The 25,603-nt window shown below is 33.4% G+C and overlaps 1 protein-coding gene across 4 annotated transcripts; it reads left to right on the forward strand.

Moving 5' to 3' along the window:
• The first annotated feature begins 8,031 nt into the window (after positions 1-8,031).
• Positions 8,032-25,588, forward strand: LOC125055184 (aromatic-L-amino-acid decarboxylase). 4 transcript variants are annotated; one of them, XM_047657495.1, is made up of 20 exons: positions 8,032-8,138; positions 11,937-11,972; positions 14,068-14,240; positions 14,954-15,067; positions 15,249-15,371; positions 15,494-15,662; positions 15,803-15,912; positions 18,013-18,152; positions 18,691-18,780; positions 19,312-19,382; positions 19,673-19,692; positions 19,779-19,958; positions 21,273-21,371; positions 21,719-21,797; positions 22,037-22,201; positions 22,610-22,717; positions 23,026-23,196; positions 23,728-23,865; positions 24,135-24,167; positions 24,276-24,393. In XM_047657495.1, exons 2-19 carry the CDS (start codon positions 11,945-11,947, stop codon positions 24,164-24,166), a joined length of 2,010 nt encoding a protein of 669 aa, XP_047513451.1. In that variant the 5' UTR covers positions 8,032-8,138; positions 11,937-11,944; the 3' UTR covers position 24,167; positions 24,276-24,393. The 4 variants fall into 4 exon arrangements, with proteins under 4 accessions (XP_047513451.1, XP_047513449.1, XP_047513452.1 ...); XM_047657493.1 differs by lacking the exon at positions 24,135-24,167 and having other exon boundaries at positions 24,276-25,588; XM_047657496.1 differs by lacking the exon at positions 23,728-23,865.
• The last annotated feature ends 15 nt before the right edge of the window (positions 25,589-25,603 follow it).

The raw sequence follows: 25,603 nt of genomic DNA on the forward strand, positions 1-25,603 counted from the left end.
AGCGAATAGAGAGAAACATACAGGAAATTAGAAGTCATATGATGTATCAGTATGTATGAGACCAGGAAGTATCTGCCTGGGTTTTTGACTGCAATATTATGCGTTATTGCGTTCTACCTGAAATATCAGATTCTGAAATTTTACTTCGCCAGAAGAAACAACTATACTTTTCGAAATACCCTTTTCTTATCAATTCGTTCATCCAAATTACCAAGGAAATAATTTCTTGGAAGGATGCCATCTCTACTTAGAAAATTCAGACCATGTTGCTTAAGTATATTTTTTGATACATATATTTCATAGGATATGTTTAGATACATGGATGGAAATTTTACGCACCAGTTGTAAAAAAATAACAGTAATAATAGGACAGGTTACCAGTGTTCACTGGTTTAAGTTTGGAACATGCTCCGTCCTTGATTACCTTGATGCTCCGATTGGTCAGAAAACTGGAGATCTCGGGGAGCCCATAAGCTGGGAGCTTCGAATGGAGCGCTCTGTGCCAAACCCAATCGAAGGCTTTCGCTATGTCCAAATTTACCGCCAGCGCCTTTATATGGAAGGTAAACGAGAAGGTCTCCAGCTGAGCAATCACGGCTAAAGCCGTAGGAGCCATCATGAGCTGGCCGTTAATAATGGATATCATTATCTTGGAGAACAAGTACCTATTGGACGATAGTTGGGCGGATCAGAGCGATCGCCTGTTTAGGGATGGGATATATGGAAGCGGTCTTTCAGCGCTTCGGAACAAGGCCAAGCAGGTACAGGTACGTTATGATCGGAGCGAACGCAGGAGCACAAGTACGCAGCACAATTGGGGGGATGCCATCAGGTTCACTTAATCTATGAATGTCCAAGAAAGACAGAGTTTTGCACGTTGATAGAATATGATTTCTGGCATCAAAGTACCACACTGTGAAATGGTCGGTGGTGCCTTCCCTTGGTCATCCAAAGTAGAGTTGGACGCGAAGAGCAATTCCAAAGGGTCGGCTTAGTACTTCGCATTATGGACTAGCCAGTCATCTTCCACACCTGAACAGGTGTTGAACAGAGGGCAGGCAGAAATTCCCTTGGAATGCTTTGGCGATAGACCAGAAGGCTCGAGTGGGAACTCGGGAACGAGGTGGGCCAATCTCTCGCCAAATCTGGTAATGTGCTCAATTTCCTACAACAATTTCCTGTTTAAAGCTGGAGGGAAAGTTATATGCTTTTTTTTATCCTACCATAAATGCTTGACCACAAAAATCAAAAAGTGTGTTATTTGTAAGCTTTTCTTCATAAAAGTATATTTTGGTGTCATTGTCAAAATCCTTCTTATAATTTAACTTTGTGTTAAAAATCAAGTCACGAAGTACACCACCTGGTGACAAATTTATTCGCATTACAGAGTTATGTGAGAGCGTGGTGGATTTTTAAACATAAACGTCTGGATAACTTGGTGATGAAATGAAAAATAGAGGCAGGACAAGTTGATATACCTAGTTTTAATTGTCTAAATTCCGCAAAACTAGCTTAAGCTATTAAAATGTAAAACTTTAGCAAATATTTGTTTGGTTCATTTCAACATTAGACCAACTCTACGGCTTAGTAGGTAATTAACGTAGATACCATGTAACACAATTCAATTTCCAGCGCAACAAAGTTTTTCCATGTATTAAAAACTCGTCAATGAGGGAGAGAGACATGAATAATATTATGTATAAATATACTATTTATCTTAGATTTTTTTATATTGCAGATATTGAATGAAGCTCCATCTAGTTTTTATAAGTCGAAGCAGTTGCAGAAAGTGGTTCATTGAATGGCTCTGTCACAGAAACGCTAGATAACTATGAGAGAAGTTATAAATGAATAAGACATATTTAAAATAACATCTATTAATAATAATAATAATTAAAATCCAAGAATTCTGGCGAACTTAATTGTATAAGGGACCTAAGCTACTGAGGGTATTATTACGCATTTGTATAGAGGGGTTAGTGTTTTAGATAATATTAAAATTTTCATGTTTTGGATTAGATTTTGTTTCTTACTAGCTCTACCATGACTAGGGCCATTTAGCGTTAACGTAAAACATGTCAACGTCTAATTTTACAGCGCCCCTGGTGGCTACGCGCAACATTATTTTTTTTAACAAATATGATTATATATGATTTTAATACTTTGTCAAAATGTCATAATAGAGCAAACCTGGAGAGAGACAATTTCATCATTTTGATTTGTCCCTTAAAATAATGATCGTTGACAATTGTACTTTGCAAAATAATATAAATACTTGTCTGATTTCATACTAGCGTTTCAAGAGAAACAAAACCAGTGTGAAGACTGACATTATTATAACAATTAATTTATTTTAGTAATAATTCAGTTATATAATTTTATCACCCCACTTTGTGTAATATGCCACAATTCTCTTCCCAAGAGTCAGCATCGGATGGCATCCGCAGATCAATGTTTCAACTTTTCCTTGGTATCCGCAAGAAGTGAAGCTTCATCGCCCTAAAACAATCAGTGGGCTCAATATAATAAAGGCATACCACGACCAAGGAAAGTAGCCTTTAGGAATAACCTGCGAACAGGAATCTATACATCACTAAAAATTGTATAGTAATATATTTTTCTTAATTAGGTATATATGTAAAAAATACTTCGTCACACTTCATATATTTTGCGAAACGGGATCGTGCAAATCAAAACGACGATAGTAATAATACATATTTGGACCTTATTTATTTAATGTACTGACACTTAATACTATCTGCCAGTAATTATCTTAAAATGAAATAACGTGAGACCTGTTATTTCATATATTTGTTTTTTACTTATTGATGTTACTAGTTATTTAATTACCTTGACCAGTTAGAAGTCAAATAAAAATGTATAAAAAGTAATTAGGTAATTTGTTGTTTTCATGATTTTACGAAGATTATTCTCGTTTCGTTTTGCGAATTAGTAACGATCTACCGTTGATGACTTGTATTGTACAAGTTCTATCCATAACTAGTTTAGTTATATAAAGACGTGCGCATATTCTCAATTGTTAAAATTTCTGATAATATAGACGATATAAAAAATGCACCAATAGACATCTCTTAAATCAAATTAACTAACCACTAGTCTTCACTTAATAAATCTCAATGGTTGATGTTTGAAAATGCTGCGGTAGTTCTTCTATTATTATTTTAGAAAAAATGGCTCACGAAAGTAAGTCCTATGCCACCCAGGTGGGGCAGAGAACATCAGGTACCTCATCCACTTCGGGCAGCTCATTTCATGGATACCTCCGGAGGGTATGATATAGCATATAGTACATTTAAATCAAATACAGTTTTTTAATTGATGCACCTATACACCTTGCAGCATAGTTGAGTCTCTGTGGTTCATAAGAACAAATTGTTTCATTTTGATCTGTCTAAACCCAATCATATAAATACCTTCTTGTATTTACTTTATTAACGTTAAAAGAGTTTAAACGTAAATTAATCAATAAAGCTTTTAATAAATTTGAGGAATATTTAAATGATCTTAATCCTTGGGAAAGCAAATCACTACAGTTCAAAAAATTTGTATCACTCAAAACTTAACTTGCAAACTGGTAGTAAATGTAAATTTAGAATTAATTTAACTTCTTTTCTGACGTTCATAAGTGTACTTGTTTACCTATATGAATAAATTTATTTTGACTTAAATTTTTTCTTTTCAATATATTCTATTTCTTACAACGAACATCGATGAGATCAGACGCCAACTACAGCCGGTAGACATAGTAGACCAATATATCTATCTGGTGCGGAGATATTGCTCAGGCTGAAATAGATAATTGCACATCGGACGCGGGTTTTCGGAGCCAATCGGCAAATCATGCACAGAATATTTCCATCTAAGACCAAGGTTTTCAAACAATTCATCCAGCGAATCATGAAGAGAGGAATGCTGGGCATATCCCTTTGCAACCGTATTAGAAATAAAGGCATCCGGGAAGAAAACGCGTGTAAACGATGTAGTCACTGATATCGTGACTATAAAATGGAGGTGGGCAGGCCATATAGTACGTAGACAAGACCCGATGGACTCCAAGGCTGCTTGAATGGATGCCTCAGCAGAAGAAAAGCCCGCATGACCGCCCACGACGACATCCCAAAGTGCATTCAGGCTACAAATAGATGCAAAAGGCGTAATTATAGTCGTGTTAGAGGAGAATGGAAGAAGCCACCGTCCAGAGATGGACAAATTATGGCAAGCCCATTCTATAATAATAATTAATATTTAAGCCCGTTTATTTCCAATCTAAAATATATTTTTATTCCATATTCCTTCACCATTGAATGGAACCCCTTCACAGGTAAAGGCCTTCTCTAGCTTATTTGAAATTTCTCTATTCATGGCTTTCTTCTCCATTCGCTTCCTGCTAACGCTTCTATTTCTTCTATCCGCCTTTTTTTAGGGCGCTCCCTTTTTCTCCTTCCCTTCCAGCCCAATCTTCTCTCATATTCCGTTTAAATTAACTATTTTTACGGACATATTACATTTTAAACGTGTAAAACAAAGACAGTATTATGCAATTCTTTTATTTTGTTAACAGACGTAGAATACATTTCTACGTTCAGACTTGCCGCACTTTTACAATGATTAATTTATTAAGTAGTAAACAAGTAATTTAGTATGAACTTTGAAGATAATTATATAAAATTAATAGTCCCAGTTATTAGTTATTGATGGCATTGAAAGATAATTTGTATCATATTCATAATTAAGTACAAATAAAACTATAGTGTGTTGCACAACTATATAAAACGCCAAAAAATCTTATCTATTTTTGGCTTGAAGATGTGACAGATTCTTCTAAGCTTTGGTGAAAACTTTGAACATCATATGCATCATAAATTACTGATTTTACTTTTTTTTACGGGGAAATAGGGGAAAGATTACCAGATGTTAAGTGATAATCTAGGGACACTCTCAATACCAGAGGGCTCGCGAGTGCGTTGCCGGCCTTTTAAGTCTTACGGTCTTTTCTTGAAGGACCCTATATCGAATTAGTTCGGAAATACTTCAGTGGGTAGCTGGTTCTACAAAGTGGTGGTGCGCGGCAAAAACTGCCCTTAATATCGCTAAAATGGTGATTTTTTCGTGATATAAATAAATAATTGTTATGCATGAAGTTATTTTAAAATTGAAAGAACTGAAAGTTACTTCCACCATAACTTTAACATTCTTATATCATATAGATATACAAAATTATGTAAAAGTATTCTCGATTAAATTTGTGTTTACATTAAAAATAATATAAATATAGAACCATAAAATTTCTATTCTCTATTACATTTAACTAAGTTACTAATATAGTAGACATGAACAAAAATAAGTTTAAATTTGTTAACCCGTTACCAACGGAACTAATAAAATATGTTTATGACAAAAATATGATTTAAATAAATATAATACTTTCGACTAAATTGGTTAAAGATTTTTATCTTTCCGGAATTGACGTTTATTAAGATCGCGAATAAAATATTAATGTCTAATTATAATTACGTCATTTTACGCAGTTGTGCAATAACAGCAGAATATTCAAAAGGCTTTTTCTGATATAGGCCCAAGTTTGATAATGAAAATAAGTTTACATACGGTCCAGGATCATATGCCCTAACGCTTATCTTTTGAACACCTGAAGTTTTTTGTTACGAGGATAATTTCCACATTTTATCAATGAATTTCTTTTCAAGCGTGCAACGAGACTATTCTTTATAACCTGCCTGTGGATATAAATCCATCAGCACATGGGGGGTAGTTTTCTACCACAGATCTTTCTTTCTACCCAATTACCTCGTATCCTATCCAACCTAGAATAATTATTAAAAAATATATTTACAGAATATCATAAGAATTTACTCACTGAGGTTTTCTGAACCAATTCGACTTAGGGTCCTTCAAGCGTAGCGTATCAATTCGTATGAGGCCGGCAACGCACTCGCGCATGCCCTCTGGCATTGAGAGAATCCATAGGCGGCGGTATTACTTAACATCAAATGAGCCTCCTGCACAAAGGCATCTGGTACAGGACCATTGTGGACGAACCTCCACGCCAGCCTTGGTTTTACTCAAGAGTTCTCAATAGAAATGATTTAGTTATTTGCTTCCGAACCCGTACTTACCACATGCCACTTAACAAGTTTAATTTTATAATGAAAAAAAGACGATGTGAGAGAGAAGAGGACCTCCTACATTTAGTTCTCGAGTGTAAATTCAACGAAAAAGCTAGGTTGGATTTCCTAAAGGAAACTCGATGTTCTACTGGCGACTTTCTCTTCGTTCTTCATCAAATATTAAGTTCAGGGTTCACTGCCGAATTTAGTGACAGATTTATAAGTTATATTATAGACTCATTGAACCTTAGATCTGAATACTATAAAAATGCACGTTAACTAGTAAACAGAGTAATACTTAAACCTTAATCAACGTTTTTATATTTTTAAGTCGCCTTCATCATTAGATGTATGGCTTATAAAATAAATAAGATTAAAAAAAAAAGCCTCCTGCCCTTTTGTATAAAAATCAATGTTATTTTAACCTGATTTCACCAGTAATTGGTGAAAACAATTGAAAATCGACTACCTAAAAAAGCAGTTGTGGTTATTATAAAGAAAAACAATCATTGGACGCCCTAAGAAGACAGCAGTGTTTGTATGTGTCTGCAATCATCTCATCTTCATGCGTCTTAGATGAGAACGCAAAGCTGTTCTCCGCCTTCTCTGGGATATGTGTCAGACATCTATCCCATCGGCGTATAAGCTACTAATCTACGTACACATTTGCGCACATCATATTCGCGTACGTGGCCAACGAACGAATGGGCAGAACAATGTAAAAATATATTTTTAATTAGAGCTCATGACTGTCTAAACTCCTTTTTACTAATGCAGTTAAGTCCTCCCTCATAACATAGAGGCAATAAAACCATTTAGTTGTCAGATGTCAACAAATCAATAAAAATATTAAACATAGATAACGATCATAGTTAAAACCCGGAAAATCTATTAAAAACTACTTATAGCATACATTTCGCTTCTCCTCGGGCGATTTCCAATCTATACATGAGCGGAGCGATTTTTTCACCTCATATGCACCGAAAAACAACAATAGAAAATTAAATTGTATTTAGATATATAGTGATATAATTATAACAATTAATCTGGTATATTTCCAATCTTTATAAATTATAATATACAGTTTATATTTGTTATAATAAAATGTATATACATATTTTTTCTTATCATCCTAATTTCCTAACTTCCTTCACCATTGATTGGAAACACACCACTCACGGGTAAAGGCCTCCTCCAACTTTTTCCAAATATCTCTCTCTCTATCCATCTTTTTTTTCTCCATACGCTTCCTGCTATTGCTTTTACTATCCTTTTTCTTAAGGTGCCCTCTTCTTTCCCTTGGCCCATTACATATGTTTGTCTTTAAATGGAAAAATTATGGCAACGTTAGGTTAACATTAGACAAATTATGGGTATTGCAGCTGCAGAACAGTTCGTGGATGTGGTTCAGGACAAGACACGCTTCACGAGACTGATGGCTGACTAAGTAATGGAGACTTAGACTTGGAGAAATATTTCGAGACTGGCTGAGAATCTGATGTCCATATTCTAATACGTATTTAAGTCACAATTTCGTCTTGAAACTTGAATACTTTTGATTGGCGTTTAAGAATGAGAGTGTCATCAAAGAGAATAGTAGAGTTTAAAATGTGTTATAGTAACATCTCAAAATTATCTTACTATCTCCAGGCCGACTGAGTTTTATTGAGACTGGCTGGTGTGTGCACAGAAACACAAGTAATTTACAACTTCTCAAAATCCTAACAGATTTTCGTAGCAACGTTTATATTCTTCACATCATAAAAGAGTTGAAATGCCAGGAACGCTTGATCTCTTATGTTTGCTGTAGTCGCTTCCGCGCTTAGCATAACCATCCCTCAATTGATCTGTCAACAAGTCGACACAATAGTCGCGAAGTCACCCCTATATAAGCCATACTCTCTGCTACCGGTGGTCAGAAACAGACGTAATATTGTAAAATTCTATTTTTAAATTTGAATTTAAATAGTGTGTTCGGTCTACTGTGCTTAAGTGAGTAATTGTTAAATTAATTCATTATTGTTTTAAAATAATTATTTTAAATAAATTCCAGAATTATAATAATTATTTAAACATACATTATAGAAATCTTTAAAAGTTGTGAAGTGCTAGTCTCAATTTGCAAAAACTTAACTTGGACTCGGGTATTTCAGATGAGACTATTTTAAAGAAAAATTAAAGACCATGCTATGATTTAAATTTGTAAATTCAGTAAGTAGAGGTTGAATAAGCATATACTATACACATGTATTCTTAGAACCAAAATTAATTTTCTAATACTTTATTGTAAACCATTTTTCAAATATTGTTGCTTTAATAAGTAAATTAGCAATTTTATTTTGATGTTGGTTAAAACTATTAAATCTATATCTCTAAAACTCTGTCATGACTGGTATAACAATTTGTAAACTGAAAATTTCCTAAAATTCAAAGTAATTGAATAAAATCATCAATCAACATATCCATTAACTACAATTTCTTTCACCAGAAAAATCGTGAAAAGTTATATAAGTGATAAATCAGTGGAATCGAAACTTTGCCAGGAATCGAACCTAGGGCCTTGTGATTAATCCTATTAATTAATTAAACGTGTGTTAATCAATACGGTCAAATAGTGATGTGATTAGTTAAAGAAAAAAAGTTAACCAAATGTATAATAGTAACATTTAACTGTTATATGTATTTTAACAGTAAAAATGACTGCTACACACTTAGTCACTTTATTGGCATACATTAGATTATAAAATTCGTTATTAGTGTTTCAAGTTCCTTAAACATCTTATGTTATTTTTAAACAAGGTTTTGAAACCAGAATTTATTAAAATTGATATACATTATCGCCAAAACGCAAAACTTGTATTTGTGCTATGCAACCTTTTTTCTCTTCCTATGACAACTTTAATGAGTTAATTTAAATACTTCTTACATCGCTTATGTCCTAACTAACGATTTTGGGTTAAAGTCTTAAGTAAACAAATAATTGCATACTTAAAATCGCGAATTGGCTATACTATCTCGTAGACATTTTGTAGATAGAGTATATAAACGTTTAACATTAAAACGTATTTCCCTAGAAGTATCTTATCTGAAATCCTTTTATGCTTCTAAGCCAATCAAAATTCTTTATTAAGTTAAAGCATTATTTTAACCGAAATGGGTTCTTTTGAGCGTCCATGAGCTTCCTCAAGTTCAGCTACAAGTCTTTTCTACCCTCTGCATTTTTCTATCTAATTACACCTCCTTCGCTTTCTGTCTCGTGGGCACCATCTGTTTGACATCGCCGCATTTACCAAGTATTTGCAGGATCGCTTGCTCACTGCTGAACGTCATGATGCTCCCGACCCCGTTGTGGTAGATAACAGAACCACTGCTTCCATCTTTGACAGTCTCTTGGTGCATAGTGTAAGATTAAATTTAAATAAAAACTTTAGTGCCTAGGTTTTGTGATACTTGGTCGGTCATTGCTGCGTCTCTTGATGTCTTTCCTTCCATTTTCCCTGCATGATATAAATACGTAAAATATATATATTTGCAATTACTATCATAACAAGGTGCTTAATATAAAATATGTAATGAGAAGTAAATTTTATTGCAAGTACAGCATGAAAAGCTCTTTTTGAAGTATTTTAATAACGCAAAACTTAGAATCAGCAGTCATCATATGAATAACTCCATGATATTATGTTTTCTTTAGGGAGAACAGCATTGTTCTGAAATATATTTACCGGCCTCTATTCTAAAGCTTTTTTAGTTACGAAAAGATTCTCTAGTTTTTGTTTTAACTTTGTCACAGCTATTTCTATCTTAATAAATGTGTCCGCTGACACACACCTACATCTACAAGAGAAAAAATTCTCAATAAAATGAATAAGTAGCCAAGTTGGTGAATTAAGTTGTAGTTTAGTGGGTTTTCCGTTCCATATAAAAAATATATGGTTTCACATTAACACGCCTGCAAATACCTAAACTGATAATCATGATGTAAATGTTAATATACAGTGTTTTTAATATGTGTAAAAATCATACTTAATTTGTGCACTTTGTAAGTGTTAATAAAACGCCACTTAAAAAGATACTAACATAATACTGAGTGGTCTTTAGAAAACCGAATGAAAAGTAAATACACTGACGGATTGTGATGTATCGTCTCAATAGAGCCTATTCGTTTATGAAATAAATAAAAGTTAAGTTCTGTGAGTATCTGTGATCCCCTTTATTTCATTTTAAGTCAACAAGTTATTTCCTAACGAGATAAAAATTTAATTTTATTGTTATATATTTCAAATACTTTTTATGAACGGTATTTTTATGCAAAGTAAGTTAAGGAAAAAAGCCTGAGTTTTTATTGTTTTTCTTAGATATAGATTTTCTTCGATCGTGTCATGTACAACATTAAAATGCTAGGGAATCAGCTAGGCTAAGTATCCTGATATTTTCTAATGCTGTTTTTAAACACGATTGAGCCGATCTTGAATATTATATATATAAATTGAATATTATATAATATTTTAAGCAACGAATATGTAAATGATATTAGGTAACTACCTGGGAAAAAGGGTAGGCTGACGACTGGATAGAAATAGCAGGAAAAGACAAGCAGACTATTGGCAAAGATGGCATCTAGAAAGGGCGATCCACAGGCTACTAACATTTACTTACTTTTTACTAATAACATTTGTAATGGAACTTAAGGATATGGAAATAAAAAAGACTTAATTATTAAATAAATTATGATTATTATAAATAAATCTTTCAACGGTTTAATAATGATTATATGTTCGCTATACCATATATATGTGTACCATAGGATTTTTTGTCACATGATCTATGGTCATTCAATAAGTTTTATAACCGACCTATTTTGTATAAAAATTTGGTAACCTCAACTTGCGTAACTAATGCGTACTGACAACGAAGCCATAGAAGCCACGTATCGATTGTTCAACTGACAAATTAGTATGTCATGAAGAACCATTGCCACTGAAAATCTACAAAATCGTATAAACCAAGTAGGAATTTTGAATAAAACAAAAGTCAAATTAACGATACGTTTTTCCCTTTTATTAACAGTCCAATCGTCATAACAAAAAGCCTTTTATTTCTTGCAAAATAAAAGTAAACTTAATCCTATATATAAATAAATTACACAACTTCTATACTTAATAATATCCCTACTCTAATTATATTCAAGAACCCCTCAGCAGGTGCTCCAAGTATCTATAGGTATCTCAGTCATGGACAATCTAAATCATTTATTTATCCATTATCCAATGCGACTAACTATTTGCATACAAAACAATACATACATACTCGTGAAAGAAAAAAACAGCACAACTAGATTAAAAATATTTACAAAAAGACGGCATAGGAAAGGACATAAAGCAGACATTTTGTCAATTCACTAAACGGACAATTAAAAAAGGCTGTTAATTCTATGCAGTACATTACTTCCATACATTGTGTCATGCGTTCTCTTTTCGAGAGGTTAGTTTTCGTTGAGGGTACGAAATAAGAATAGTAATGGCGGATGATGTCGCCTCTAACGTCACCATTAGGCACCCTGAGGCCTAGGTACTGGAGCACTGCCTGATTATTTCCACTTTCATCTTCCTTTCAGCATAAGGCGCCTATTTACTAACTTGCAATTTTACATCAGGAATTCGTTATAACTTTTTGGTTATATTATATTTATATAAAATTGTGAGCCTGTCACTGCATTTAATGTAAAACAGTCTCGCAACTTTTAAAAAACGTGGTGAATTTTTCCTAATGTCCTTATTTTCTTTTCAGACACCATTATGGATCACAGTGAGTTTAGAGTGAAAGGTAAGATTTATTTATTTATTCAAAACATACATACACTATCTTTATATTATAAACCAATACGATAATCTCGAAAAAATAAATTTATATATAATATAACATTAAATACATAATATATACAATATCGCTATCGTGAACTCTGCGAACATATAAAGATGTCAATAGTGTTGGAGCCAGAATTCAAGTAAGATGATACAATCACTATAAACTTTGATTTGAATGTATAATACTTCCGACTTTCAAGTACACATAAGAATATGTTCCTTCAGCGTAAGAGCAAAAGTTAATTACACAAAGAATAGAGGGAACCTAAAAATCCTGCAGTTAAATGTGAAATAAGCAACTATTTACTTGGACTATACGTATTGTTGCAATATTTCAGTATGCTGATACAATCAGACATTTTTCTAATAGCTATACAAGACTACAAGTCAAATAATTGGTGACTATACTACCAATAAACATTGATAACGTGTTCTCAATGCAATAAGCCTAAACGTATGGCCCTATAAATGTGATCCTGGATCAACTGTGACTTTATTGAATCCGAGTTTATTTGTCAATACGTGTATCCGATTTTTATATATAACCATTGCCGGCTTCGACGGGATTATGCTATGTTGTATCATTAACTTATAAGACACAGTTTAAATAAAAAAAATTCTTAGTTAACAAAAACTTTTTCACCTAACTATTTTATCAGAAAAACTCACTATTCTGTAATTATACATTATATCGAAGTAAAGTAGTTCTAACTAAAACTATATTTAATTACCAATGGAATAAAATAAACCTTTGCCTTCTGAGGCTCAAATTATTGATATATAAGTAATTATAACGAGATTGAACAAGAATAATCTTGATAAGTGTATTATTAAATTATACGCATAATTTACGCATACCATTGGTTGAATGCTGAATTCTTAAGAATTATACGTATACATGGACTATTTATATGCAGTACATATATATGATCTAAGATCCGATTTTTTCATGAAGTTCATGAATTTTAAATGAATATTACACACTCCATGTAATGGACTAGCGGTAGGTTGCCTTAAAAATAGACGAAATTACCTGTAATTATTTTGCTGATATAAATTGCAATTATGAGTTTTTTATATCAATATTACGTCATTTTAAAGTATATATGTATAAGTAAGTTTAAGGTTGGTCAGCCGCACCGTTAGTGTTGCCAGGTGTAAACAGGTGTATTTAATATTTTATTTTTGTAATAGAAAATTTAAGCTTATATTTCCTGTGTAGTATAATCCATGATTGCCAAATAAATGACCGCAAGCAGAGGTTGTCATGCTTTTCAGTTGCCATAATCAAAACGAAAGATTCCATAAATATATTTTTTTACCAATAAACTAAGTTCAGAGTCGTTTTAACGAATCTCAAAATTTAAACAACCAATTGTCAAACAAAATGGCGGAGTTTTAGAATTTATTTTATGTTTCTTAATTATCATAACGTCGTGGCCTATATGAATAGATTTACAGACTTCCAAAACCTTTGCATTCATCCAATACGCTGGCGAAATCCTTAAAAGTTACCTAAGAATGTACATTGTGAGATTGTTCTTAACTACAATCTCTCTTTTTATCTACAAAATCTCCGCTTGCATTCACATCAGTCCTCTGCAGCAGATGCTGTTACAGTTTTTTCATTTAGCGGAATAGAGCTGATTAATTTATTCTAACTTGATTAAAACCAGTTGTTCTTGGTATGGTAATTTTATCCAAAGGGTTGATTGTTAATCGGGATTCGCAACAGGATGTGAGGAAATATTTGAAGAAGCGGGGAGTTTTCTGTTTCATATATTTTATTTATCAATGTTATTCGTTTTGGCTTTGATTTTTATCTAAGTGTTTAGTTTTATAATATGGAAATGTGTTAGCTGTAACAATACTAATAAATATTATTATAAATTAATTTTATTTAATAATTTAATAACATTAATATAAATTTCCATATAAAGAAATATGGCTAATATTCGAATTCCCAACATACGATAAAATGATACAAACATATACTCGTAACTTAATCTTTTTATGTTATTGGTGTTGTATTTATCTATTACCCTGACGCTTAGCCAAGGAGCTGGTAGACTTCATGGCGGACTACTTAGAGAATATAAGAGACCACCGGGTATATCCTGGTGTGCAGCCTGGGTACCTACACAAACGTCTGCCGACAGAGGCACCACAGCAGCCAGAAAACTGGGACGATATTTTCAAGGATGTCCAGGAGCATATTATGCCTGGGGTAAGGACATGTATCTCATTAGATAAACATTTTCCATTGAAAATGTCATTCTACTTTTTTTTATCAAATGACGTTACAATTCAAATATTATTTTAACTATAGTTTGGGGTATGCACTATAACATGATTCCTAGTGAAATATTGGAACTGCCTTTAAACAGATTTAAAACACATATCAAAAAAACCTTAATGTGTAAAGGTTACTACACAGTCAATGACTACCTGGAAGATAAAAATGCTTGGCAATAGTTCTAATTATGTATGAATATGTGTGTAATGGTGAATGTGGTAAATCACAGAACAGATTTTTATTTTTTTTTACTTATGTAACTTTAATGACGTTGTGGTTTATGACATTTTCCTTTGAATAATTGTAATGTAAAGGGAGGGCAAAACTTGCTGAGTTTCTTGCCCGTTCTTCTCAGAACAAGGCCTCCTGGTAGTTTTGCGAACGGATGGCGTAGTCCTGCTCTTTCGTGAATTTTGTAAACGTTGTTGACATTCATAAGCATGCTCTAAGAAGCATCTAAATTGAATAAACGTATTTTGATTTGATTTGATTTGATATGCACACATATAAAATAAACAGGCGCAGGGCGTTCAACAAAATCAACAAAAACATATTGAGATTTTAATAAATTTTTCACTACCAGATTTTTTTAAATTTTGGTTTCCATTGAATATTTATTATAAATAGTGAATTTCATCACTCAGATCGTACATTGGCAAAGTCCCCACATGCACGCCTATTTCCCCGCGCTGACGTCATATCCTTCCATCATGGGAGAAATGCTGTCCAGCACCCTCAATGTACTTTGCTTTACTTGGGTACGTATATTTATTTTTATTTACATATATATCTGGATTTTTATTTGGCTTAAATAGAAAAGCAATTAAAATTTAAAATATTTAGAACCTACGATAAACTTACTAGTTATTGTAGACAAAAATAAAGCTTATTTATTCATGAAAAAAACCTTATCAAGACACCTATAATTATTGAAAACAGGCCTCATCACCTGCTGGAACAGAGCTGGAGACAATAGCCATGAACTGGATGGGGAAATTGTTGGGTCTACCTGACTGCTTCCTCAATGAAAAGAATGACAGCCCTGGAGGGGGAGTTATACAGGTAAGAATTAATTATACAGTTTTGTGTATACTTTCTACTCAAACAGAGTAGAAACTCGTAGATATATAATCAATAGCTGCAAAATATACGAATTATTTTACTTAAACACAAATTTTCAATAGACTACAGCAAGCGAAGCAACCCTGGTCAGTCTTCTGGCTGCAAGAACCCGAGCTCTCATGGAGCTGGCGAGTTTGAATCCTGAACTGCAGTCTTCTGAACTGCTGGGGCACCTAATCTGCTACTGCTCAGACCAGGCCCATTCTTCAGTGGAAAAGGCTGGCTTAATTGGTAGAGAACAAACACTTTAATTTAACTTGTAGCATAAATTACTAAGTAATTATTAGCGCCTACACTATTTTATTAGTTTTACTTTTCGCAAGCGTTTTTGCATTAAAATTTTAAATTGAATTTAAAAAAATCTTATACAGGGCTAGTGCGTATGCGGTACATAGAGTCAGATGAAAAGCAGTGCATGAGAGGAGCTCAGCTCGAAGAAGCCATCCTTAGTGACAAGGCGAAGGGTCTTGTGCCATTTTGGGTAAGTTTATTTTAAAAATGTTTTGGAAAGGTATGGGTTTGCTAACATAGTTACTTAATGCAAAATTACTTTGTTGAAACCTGTAAAAATATTAAAAAATTCCTAAATTCCTATACACAAAAAATACCTATGTAAAAAAATAAAAGTTTTATATACACGAAAATTAAAAGCGCCTTTGTTGTACACGATTAATTTTACAATACCACATTGTGTCCAAGCCATAATTTAATCATACTATATTATTCAGTTAAATAATTATTTCCCATTTTTTAAACAAACGTTCATTATTTATAAAAATCTTAAAATAACATAAAATATTAATAGCATCTGCGCAATTTGAATATTGTCTGAAACTCCCAGGCGTATTATTAGTAGAGACTTGGACGTTTTTAAACAATGATTGGATCTCGGGGACCAATTTGTTGTTGGGCTTGCAACGGAGTTTAATTGAGACAGAATCTTACATTAAGATTTCTCCTCAGATCTGTGCTTATTTTATGTATGACACAATGAAAGAAATGATTTATGGAAACTATTTAATTACGATTATGTATGTTCAATATTATGGATTTCGGAAAGAATATAATAAAGATACGTCAAAGCTGTGTGAATGAGAAATTTATATTTTTAGTCTATTATTGATATGTTTTTAAACTTGCGTTACTAATAATAACAATCCAGTGGCGTAACAACCCTAAATGGTCATAGCCTCATATTATGACTTCCTTTTCTTTGGCTATTATTATTTCACAGACTAGTAGGTGATACTACCGACACATGCCGTTGATTTTTGGGTTTTAGATATGCCGGTTTTTTCACAAGGAATGAATGTGACCCTTGTGTTACAAAATTTTTCAAAATGTACCATTTGATACCAGATGTTTTTTAAGTATTACAAAACCAGTTCATATTCGTATATAATTAAAATTGAATCGGTCAAATTATCCTTTACTGCATTATTACTTGTTTTAGTCTCTCCTTAAATTTTACTTTCTACGTTAATGCTCCCATAATGAATGCAATCTCGTGAGTCGCGAGTGAAAATTATCTATTATCGTTGCGATCAGGTATGTAAATATCCTATTAAGTAGTATACTATAACTTGTATGTAGAGCAAGTTTATTTATAATGAGCCTGGAACATTGTCTGGGTTTTTACACAAATCGAGAAGAATTGACTCCTACTTACTACTACTTACAATTTTAAATGTTCCTTATATACGTACTATGAAATGCCTGTACAGAAAATATTTATGTACCGAATGTCTCATGCAATCATCTCTAGATGAAGTCAGATTAAATTTAAAACCTAAAGTATACTTGCAATCGCTGTATAATACTAAAGACTAGATAAATATAGGTGACTTTTTAATGTCTAGTTTTTTTACGTCTTTTTTATTAGGTACTGTGTTAAACATATTCTAATAGTTTCTCGATGGTAGAGATATTTATAGCTATATATAAGACAGATATTTATATTTTGTTATCATAATTTACTGCTTTAAAAAGCGTGATGGTTGCAGCTGCTTACAAACGTTAAAAAAATGTTTTTTTAATCAATTAAAAATAGTGACAGAGAGACGCCCTTGTAAAAAAAATAAAATAAAATATGTTTATTATGGAACATAAGATACAGGTATCACTTATTCCACGTCATTAAATTTGAATCAGTTAGCATCCCTACTCATTGCCAAGGAAGACAGCGGGTGTAGTCCGAGAGAAAAAGCCGGCGTAAAAAACTTTCGGTACTCTTCTAAAATCGCAAACAATCAAACAACACTTACTTATATTAAAGTAGCCTGTCTAGTCCCAGGCCCTTTTATCAACTAGATAATCGTTAACTTTAAAGTAAGGCTTTTACACCGCTTTTCTTTAATACGTTTCTTAAATTTATTAAAAGGCAGAGACAAAAGAGCCTCTGGGATTTTATTAAAGAAGAGTATCCCTTTTCCCAAAAAATAAAAACTTTAGATAGTCTTGATTCGAGAACTGGCAGTAAATTTAAGTTTAGATGCATTGTTTTTTATATGTTCATAACCGTTAACATATTATTACTATTTTGCACACGCGTAGCTGTCTTTTAATAAACTTTTTTTTAAAGGTGTGCGCAACCCTCGGTACAACGGGTTCAGTGGCATTCGACAATTTGCGTGAAATAGGCGAGGTGTGCGAACGCCACTCCGCTTGGTTGCATGTGGACGCTGCATATGCTGGGAGCGCCTTCGTGTGCCCTGAATATAGGTAAAGTTTTTGTTCATACTATATTAGCAGAAAATACTTTTCAGACTCCTATTATATATATATAGCGGTGAATCCAAAAAAAAACTAAATATACATTAATCAAACTATTACAATTTACAACTATTGAACTTAATGATAATTTAATCTACCCGATGTAAGATGCACTATCAATTTACAGAAGATAAAAGTAATATATATTATTAAAAGTAGTCCCTTTAGGCAAAGTTCCGAAGATACTGGCAGCGTGGGGAACGCTGAATAGCTAGACTAATTCTTTGTCCGAGGTAGCTGCCAGCACTTCGGTCTCCTGTGACTAACGTATTTGCTATTTCCTTAAATGATTTTGAGTTTGACATATTCGGAGCCTAGACCTCTGTATTTGTAGACCGCAATGGGCCATGAGGCAGATAGTTCTACGTGTGTTTTCTTGTTTATTTGTAGAGGAAGTATTTGAACCCCAAGGCAATGAAGGTGAACTGCTACTTGCACTTCACTGAACCGGAGATAGTACTTTTTTAATTATTTGTTTTTTTTACAGACATTGGCTGGATGGCATCGAGCAGGCTGATTCGTTTGCATTTAACCCATCTAAGTGGCTGATGGTTAACTTCGATTGCACCGCTATGTGGTAAGTCACTGCTCTGCTCCTCTTCTTATGATGCCTCTTCACTGGAGGTTGGCGGTAAGTCTCTTGAAGCGTTTCCTGTGCTGTCCCTGATGCAGCAACTCTTCCGCAGTAGCAATACCCGTCCACTCCCTAATGTTACTAAGCCATGATTTTTTCCTTCTTACTGCCTTTACTGGCTCAATGTTTAGCATATTCTATAGCCAATACGACCCGTGAAATCACCCATGAGAGATTCCAGGTAAAAAAATAATAGATTTTTGCTATTTGAAGTTTTCGGTGTTCGTCATTGGTTTCTTTTGTTTCACATTTCATCAGTACATGGCCAGTCTCAATAACGAAATAAAAGATATATGGAAGAAAACAAAAAAATGTCTGGCAACGCATTCGCGAGCCCTCTGGCATTGAGAGTGTCCATGGGCGGCGGTATCACTTAACATCAGGTGAGCCTCCAGCTCGTTTACCCCCTGTTATATAAAAAAACTAAAAGAAATACGACGGGTGGCGTTTAAATAAATGTGATTTATATTTCAGGGTGAAAGACAGCACAGCACTACACAGGACTTTCAACGTTAATCCTATTTACTTGAGACATGAAAATTCAGGTAATTTCTAATTAAATTTAATTAAAATATACTTAAGTACATTCTATTTGCTTCCGTGGCTTAGTTTACAATCGCATTTTCATTTTATTTTCCATTATTTTAGGCCGGGAATGTATAAGTAGTAGTGTAATATACATTTAGTCAGTTAAATTCAAAAGTTTAAATTAAGAATTATAATAAAAGCCGTTTATACGGATGATAATCCTTTAAAAAAATGTCAAAGGAAGCAAATAAATATTTATTAAGATACTAGAATTTAGATATGCTAAAGTATTTGTTTTATTTTTCAGGAAAAGCTATCGATTATATGGTAAGTCAAAAAACGTGTCGGGCTTATGTGTTGCTATGTGTGTTGTTTGTATTTTTTATGTTGACATTTATTTCCACAAATCATAGGTCGGATCGCAGAAAGCGAACACACAACACCACAATTTTAAAACCCATGACAATTCAATCCATGAATTAAACGGTGATGAACTCTCGAACGATGATGAAACACTCCATGGTTATAACAAAATGGCGTCCGGTTGCAGCCAACAGATACAAATTGAGAACCCAAATAAGAAAGAACTACTCGTATGTCTGTTTTTATTGGTGCTGGTTATGGTGATGGGACTAACTTAACTTTAAAAGTTCCTTTTGTCATGTAGATAAAATACGGGTAGACATAACTTTTAACTATGGATTATTTATGCTACACTAATTGTGAGTTAGTATTAGAAACTGACTTAAATATACAGTATAATGTAATATATATTTACATTATTCTTAACCTACATAGTAATAGTAATAATAAATAAAAAGTTAAAACAAAGTATAAAGTTTGGCCCCAGCTTTTCCTCACTGTATTGCGATACTTATTCGTTGAGCAAGGAAAGCTCTCTCTCTGGGGTCACCGGTACCACCAGGCGCCCGCTTAAATCTTTAATTAGCTGTGCACTTGAACCCCACGAGTCAAGCCCAAGAGTCTCTACTCCAAGGGAATAAAATCAAAGATGAACTTTTAACTTATCATAAAAGTCATATAAATCAAATAATATTCATCTAAATCTAGTTAAAGTGATGATCTACATTAATAACATCAGTAAAAAAACATTGTTGCATTCACTATATTTACCATTCATTCACATTTCATTATTGGACTAAAATTAAAACCATGGTAAACATTTTCATGAGACATTTTTCATTAAAATTAATAATATTCTACGGAAAACAAAACCACCTCAAAGAACTAACCATTCAATCAATATCTGTTTTGTAACAATTTTAATTTTATTGCTGCAGTGGCGGATTTATTTTCAAGGTAGAGGCTGTGAAGTTTGTACCACTCTCGCCTCTACAATCGTCATGTCCTAGATTATTTGTACAGTCCAACATCCAGTTTGCAGCCTCCAACCAATAGTAGGACTGACAACTATAAGTTGATAGGGGGAAGAGGGAAAAGAGAATCACATTTTCTGTACTTTCGCTCTTTTCATTTATACAAAGTGTGAGCTGGGGGTACAGAGGTGGATTACTGGTTAGGGGCCAGATGTTTTACTCTAAAATATGGAAGTTTGCTACACCGAATGTACAATGACAAGTAAGAGTCGGTCATCAAGTCGTCAAGTCATCGGCAAAATTAGTTGCAAACTTCTATCTGTAAAACATCAGAAAACGTCAAAATCTGTAGAAATCAATGGTGAATGATGAGGCATGCCTAGTAGAGAGATTGATAGCAAAACAAAATTCGCTTCCCAAATTTGCCGCCCCAACAATCTGGCACACTTTGGCTCCAGCCTGCTGGTAAATCCGCCACTGCTCTGCTGTCAAATGAAAAAAAATCGGGATGCCGAGACATTTCCAATTTTTTTCTTTTCCTAATTTTAATTTCTTTAAATTTTATTACAGCACTGGCAAATACCACTGAGTCGTCGTTTCAGAGCCCTGAAACTGTGGTTTGTACTGCGTAATTATGGCGTCGTTGGAATTCAAAAACATATTCGCGAGGTATTTATTGTAAAAACATTTGCAAAATTTCCTATTTATATTATAATGGTTTGTTCTTCCAAACTAAAGAATGTAATAATATATGTTTGCTTCATATCCGGTCATTCGAAGAATATATTTGCCGTGAATCGTACCCTGGTCAATGGTCATCCGGGGTAGACGCCATGCGCGCTACTCGTAATTATAGTCATGTAGCCAGCATATAAGACAAAATATTTTTAAGAACAGATTCGAGGAACTCGTATACGTATGTAACTGGGATTTATATAATTTAAGGTGTATGTGAAGTGAGTAATATTTTCTGAAAGATGCAGATTGTGTAAATTAATATTGTTTTTATGATGCAGAGTGTTCGCCTGGCTCAAAAGTTCGAAGCACTAGTGCTGGCTGATCAACGATTTGAAATCCCACAAGCCAGGAACTTGGGTAAATTTTTAAACTATAAATATAGATTACTAAATCTAGTCTAAATAAATAAGAAGAAATCAAAGATTTATTTGATTTTTTTTTAGGTTCCTCCTCTTAATTAATGTTAATCAAAAATATGTGATTTATATCAAGATACCTTGAAACCCGACAGACTTCCACATGACATTAGTTTTAGGCAGTATCACGAATAGTATGACACAATAAAAAACCTTTAGAAATGCAAATATATCTTACAGGAATGGTAGCTTTCCGCATGAAAGGTGATAACACACTGACAGAGCTTCTCCTCAAGCGGCTGAACGCCCGCGGCTACATTCACGCTGTACCAGCCTGCTTTAAAGGAGTTTATGTCATCCGATTTACCGTGACCTCTCAGCGGACTACTAACCAAGATATTTTAGGTAAGAAATCTTCCAATAAGATGTGGGAAATCCCGAAACCCCAATAGAAAAGACTATTTTCGTTCTGCCTTCTTTGCCAGTTTGACGCAACTTCATGACTTAGAACTAAAGCTTTAAACTTATTGAATTTTGAAATATGAGACTCATAAGTTTGCTTTGACGGTTGTCTTAAATCCTACTACTATAAAAATTTTTGAGTAATTAGGAATACTTTTGTCTAATACAAAATGAAGAAAACGTGTGTTACGTTTTCTTCATTTTGTATTATATCAAACTGTTTTTTGACTAATTACTAATTCAAATTTTCAGCTATAATGCACTTTGTTATCCAATGCAATTATTTAAAAAAAATTAAGTTTGCATACAGTATATTTTTTATTAAAATAAATATAATAAACAATTTTTTAGATGACTGGAACGAAATAAAAACAGTGGCATCAGAGATTTTGGTTGACGTGTTTGGTTCTGAATGTGGCAACATCGCTGTACCCAAGAAGCCTAGGATTACCCTAAAAGGTGACGTTCAATATGTGCTAAAAACACCATAACCGTGAAAACTACACAGGATATTTGCGCTTTGGAAAATATACTTTAACATAAAATTAGACGCAATTAGAGTACTAATAACGAGAAATAAATGTAATAACGTTATCTTGTTTGTAGTCCGTGCCTCGTACGAAGGTTTTTAGTAATAGATAATAGATTAACTGTAACTGTTCGTTCTGAGAATTGATTATATGAGGCTCTAAAAAATATGTAATATTATAATTATAAGTTTTATCAAGAACACGAATTGCTTTAGTTTTAAAAAAACATAATTTCAGACACTCGCGAACTTAACGCCACCTTTGGTACCAGCCTTCTCCTGGCTAATTCCCCCATGAGTCCAAAAATCGTGAACGGCACACACGCAGCCATATGTGACTACGAACAGGTGCTGTCATCTTGTGCTCAGACTTTTGCCCAGCTGAAGATGGAACCTAAGGATAGTCCAGGTAAGGTTCTCTTTATACCTACAGATCATTAAACCATGCAATTAAAATATATTTTATAATAGATGTAACTAACCACTAAAACAAAAATTGAGTGCTTTTTCGGAATTTCTTATTATTTTTAAGTTATTATATGAATTAACTTTAAATATATGAGTCCTTCCTCCAACTTCGATTTTGTTCCCTTTGGAGTAGAGGCTCTTGGGCCGTGGGGTTCAAGTGCACAGGCACTTATCAAAGATTTAAGTTGGCGCCTAGTAGATAGTACTGGTGACCCCAGAGCTGGCACTTTCCTGGCTCAACGAATAAGTATCGCAATACAGCGAGAAAATGCTGCCAGCGTTAAAAGTACACTGCCACAGGGACCAAACTTTTTAAATTTGTTTTGATTTTCATTTTAATTATTTCTATTATTACTTTGTAGGTTAAGAAAATTGTAAATACAATTAACTATAAAATAATAACTGAAGTCTTTCTTATCCATTTGTCTATTACTAAGCACTTAGTGTCACACTAATTTTTATTAACTAATAGAGATGCGCCGACGCATCCGTGGTATTCGTATGGTTGGAAAGAAATTCTCCCTGGACTCTTGCATGGACATGGTCCAGGGTCTGATGATGGAACAGCCTCTACCTCTTTGCGCTGAGGAGAGGGAAGATGCTTCTAATGGTTGGTGGTGGATTTATATAATGATAATATTTAATAGTTCTAAAGAGTATACGTAAATTAATAATCAAGCTTAGTACGGGGTAACCGACCCACACACCTGCCCTAGAGTAAAATAATACAATTAACTAACCTTAGACCAAATAATTAATATATACTCATCAATGGATTTATGTAATTACAAAATCTGATTTGTATCTTTTGCAAAGATACACTTTGATATAAAAGAAGGAAGGGTCATAAACATTTTACATTTTTCTGATTTATTATAGGTGCAACTGAACCTATCGGGGCAAATTACTGAGGTAACTACAATAAAACATTATCGGTGGTGGGTCCCGCTTAACTATATTGACAGTTGCTTAGCTTATTTCCCTTCAAAATAAGTATTTTATTCATTTTTACACCCCCAGGATCGAGCCCAGGAGAAAAATCTATATCATCTTCCCCAGTAACATCCAGCAACGCCATTAAACAAGATGCGGACACCAACCAACTTCACATACCAGCGACACCATCACGACAGCTTCGTTCCAGATCGGTTGACGCATCTCTTTCAGAACTTAACTTTGACGACGCAAAAATTACTATCGACCTCAAAAATAATGAAGTCACCATCACTCCTACAGAAAACAAGAAGTTTATCGATGAAAAGGTACATTTTAGTGCAGCAGAAGAGAAGCTTAAAATTGGGAATCCAGATTTTGGAAACGTGCAAGATGTACAGGCAGGTTCGGATGAAAAGCTTACTATAAAAGGTCCAGGTAGCTACATAAAGAAGCTAATTCAACAATTCAGTGAGAATCAGTTTGAGGATCCTAAACCTGAATCTGATCGAGCAATATCTAGTATTAAGGACAGAGCCGATGCGATTTGCAAAAAATGTCTGCATTACAAAGGTAGAATCACGAAGTAAAGAACGTAAAAAGATGGTTGATATATGTCGTTTGATTGAAGCAGATCAAATTGTTGTCGATAGAGTTAAAAGAAAGCTGGCAATAATACATAAGTTTTCGTTGCCTTTAGTGAAGTTAGATTGGGTCTTCTTCTATAGAAAGCTTGTTCTCTATCTAACTCTATTACCTTAGCATAGTGTCAGGCATGTAATGTGGCTTGTATCATTAAATGCACGTACGTCGTTATAAGATTTTTGTCTAATAGAAGAACTTGCGTGCTTCCGCCAAGCATGTGGCCAAGTTGCGCCGAAAGTAATATTATATCGTTTTTATGTAGTCTGTTATAAATTAAATATCATAAGATGGGATAGCACATATCGTTATTATTTCAAAGTAGTAATTATTTTTATTTGCTTTGTTAATAAAAATACATAATAATTTAGTAGAGAAAATATTACTTTTTATTACTCACTGTTTTCATTAAATACCGTTTTTTATACTCTATCAAGCACAATACTTATAATACATATTTAATTAACTGTAGTTAATTTTACTAAACCATTTATATTTTCTAATAGTTTACTGTATTTGTTAAACGTAGTGTTAAATTTGTGTACTTGCTTGTAGAATAGATAAATTTAATTTATATTATATAAAATATACAAAAAAAGCTTAAATATATAATATATAAAAAAAACTGCTGTGCAAAATCAATAAAATGTTTATAGTAATAGATATATTATATACTAAACATGTTAAACTTAGATAATGTAAAATGTAGGTGATTCATAAAGCAGTTCAAGAAAATGAAAATAAAAAAATGTTATGATGCGAAATTTTTAGTT

The sequence above is a fragment of the Pieris napi genome, chromosome 13 (assembly GCF_905475465.1).
Source record: "Pieris napi chromosome 13, ilPieNapi1.2, whole genome shotgun sequence".
In the NCBI taxonomy this organism is placed as follows: domain Eukaryota; kingdom Metazoa; phylum Arthropoda; class Insecta; order Lepidoptera; family Pieridae; genus Pieris; species Pieris napi.